This window comes from Trichinella spiralis (genome assembly GCF_000181795.1).
Source record: "Trichinella spiralis strain ISS 195 chromosome Unknown Scfld3820, whole genome shotgun sequence".
Taxonomy (NCBI): Eukaryota; Metazoa; Nematoda; class Enoplea; order Trichinellida; family Trichinellidae; genus Trichinella; species Trichinella spiralis.
The window spans coordinates 1-1,167 of NW_003530759.1; the positions used below are offsets into that span (position 1 = coordinate 1).

The 1,167-nt window shown below is 47.1% G+C and overlaps 2 protein-coding genes across 2 annotated transcripts; one reads left to right on the top strand and one right to left on the bottom strand.

The window, feature by feature from the left end:
* Positions 1-247: 247 nt before the first annotated feature.
* Positions 248-781, bottom strand: Tsp_14468 (hypothetical protein). The gene is made up of 3 exons (XM_003367703.1): positions 648-781; positions 535-618; positions 248-503 (listed from the first exon to the last, which is right to left on the bottom strand). Exons 1-3 carry the CDS (start codon positions 779-781, stop codon positions 248-250), a joined length of 474 nt encoding a protein of 157 aa, XP_003367751.1.
* Positions 782-855: 74 nt separating this feature from the next.
* Tsp_14469 (conserved hypothetical protein) lies at positions 856-1,158 on the top strand. Its single transcript, XM_003367704.1, has one exon. It carries the CDS (start codon positions 856-858, stop codon positions 1,156-1,158), a length of 303 nt encoding a protein of 100 aa, XP_003367752.1.
* Positions 1,159-1,167: the final 9 nt, after the last annotated feature.

The following is a 1,167-nucleotide window of genomic DNA, read 5'->3' on the forward strand; positions in this document are numbered from 1 at the left end:
TTTGGTGACGGGGGGTTTTCACTTGATTTTTCCATGGAGGGATCAATCCAATAGGGTTACCAATCTGGGTTTGCGGTTTTTTTTGCCCACCTGGTTTGAGTTTTTTTAAAGGAACCGATGTGAACAATCAACTGGTTTTGTTGATTCACGTTTGATGTTCAATGAAGACAATCGCGTATGAGCAGTTACAATGGCGTTTGAGGGAATCGAAAATACCATCTACTAAAATTGAAGAACAATTTTCTCATCATTGCGTTCGCAAACTTGTGGTCCATGACCCGAAGCAGGGTAATTGCATCGAAACAGGAAGCTTCGGATAGCTTGCAGTAGGTCTTCCGGATGAGCGAACAGTGGATCGAGGTTCCAAGGAATCAGGAAGAGTTTGGAACATCCTGTGGCAACGAGAGTCGACACTCTCACCTTCACTTACCAGAAAGTGTTGTGCCGTCGACGTACATTGACTAAGAAATTTGATGAGACGCCGTCGACCACTTGGACAGTGGCTGGTTTCGATAGAAGATTTGGAAGATTTACTATGGATCACTTTGGATTAGGCCTGTATTCAGGTTCACATGGAGGACAATGACATGATTGAAGTGTACGTCTTCGCGGAGGCATCTGAGAAGGAATAAGAATGGATGGTCTACCTCCGTCTGGTTCTCAAGGATGATCGAACTGAGGTTTGTTTCATCGCGACTGAATCAAGGCTGGCTCTGATAAAAGGTCTGAGCTTACCACGACTGGAACTCACGGCGGCTCTGGTGCGCTCACGGTTAATCATCTATGCGAAAAGGGAACTGGCGATGAGCATTCCACACAGTGACCGATGCTTTGAAAGCGCGTTTCCAATCAAGAATGGCTAACGACGAACGACGGTGGAAGCTGTTCGTAGCCAACAGAGTAAAGGAGATTCATGATATCCCCCAACTGTTGGAGACGCTGTACTATGAAAGACAATCCACCAGACTTGGTCAGCAGGGGCTACCCGTTGCACACGCTTCTTGCGTGCATCGTGTGGTGACCAGAGCTGGACATCAATGGCATTCTGGGCCAAGCAGAGACCGAAAGCCTCAGATGAACATCACTGCTGTCTATAATCACGTCGTTGAGGCGGAACATGGAGGACGTCATCGACCCAACACGTTTCAGCAAGTTTGAGAAACTTCT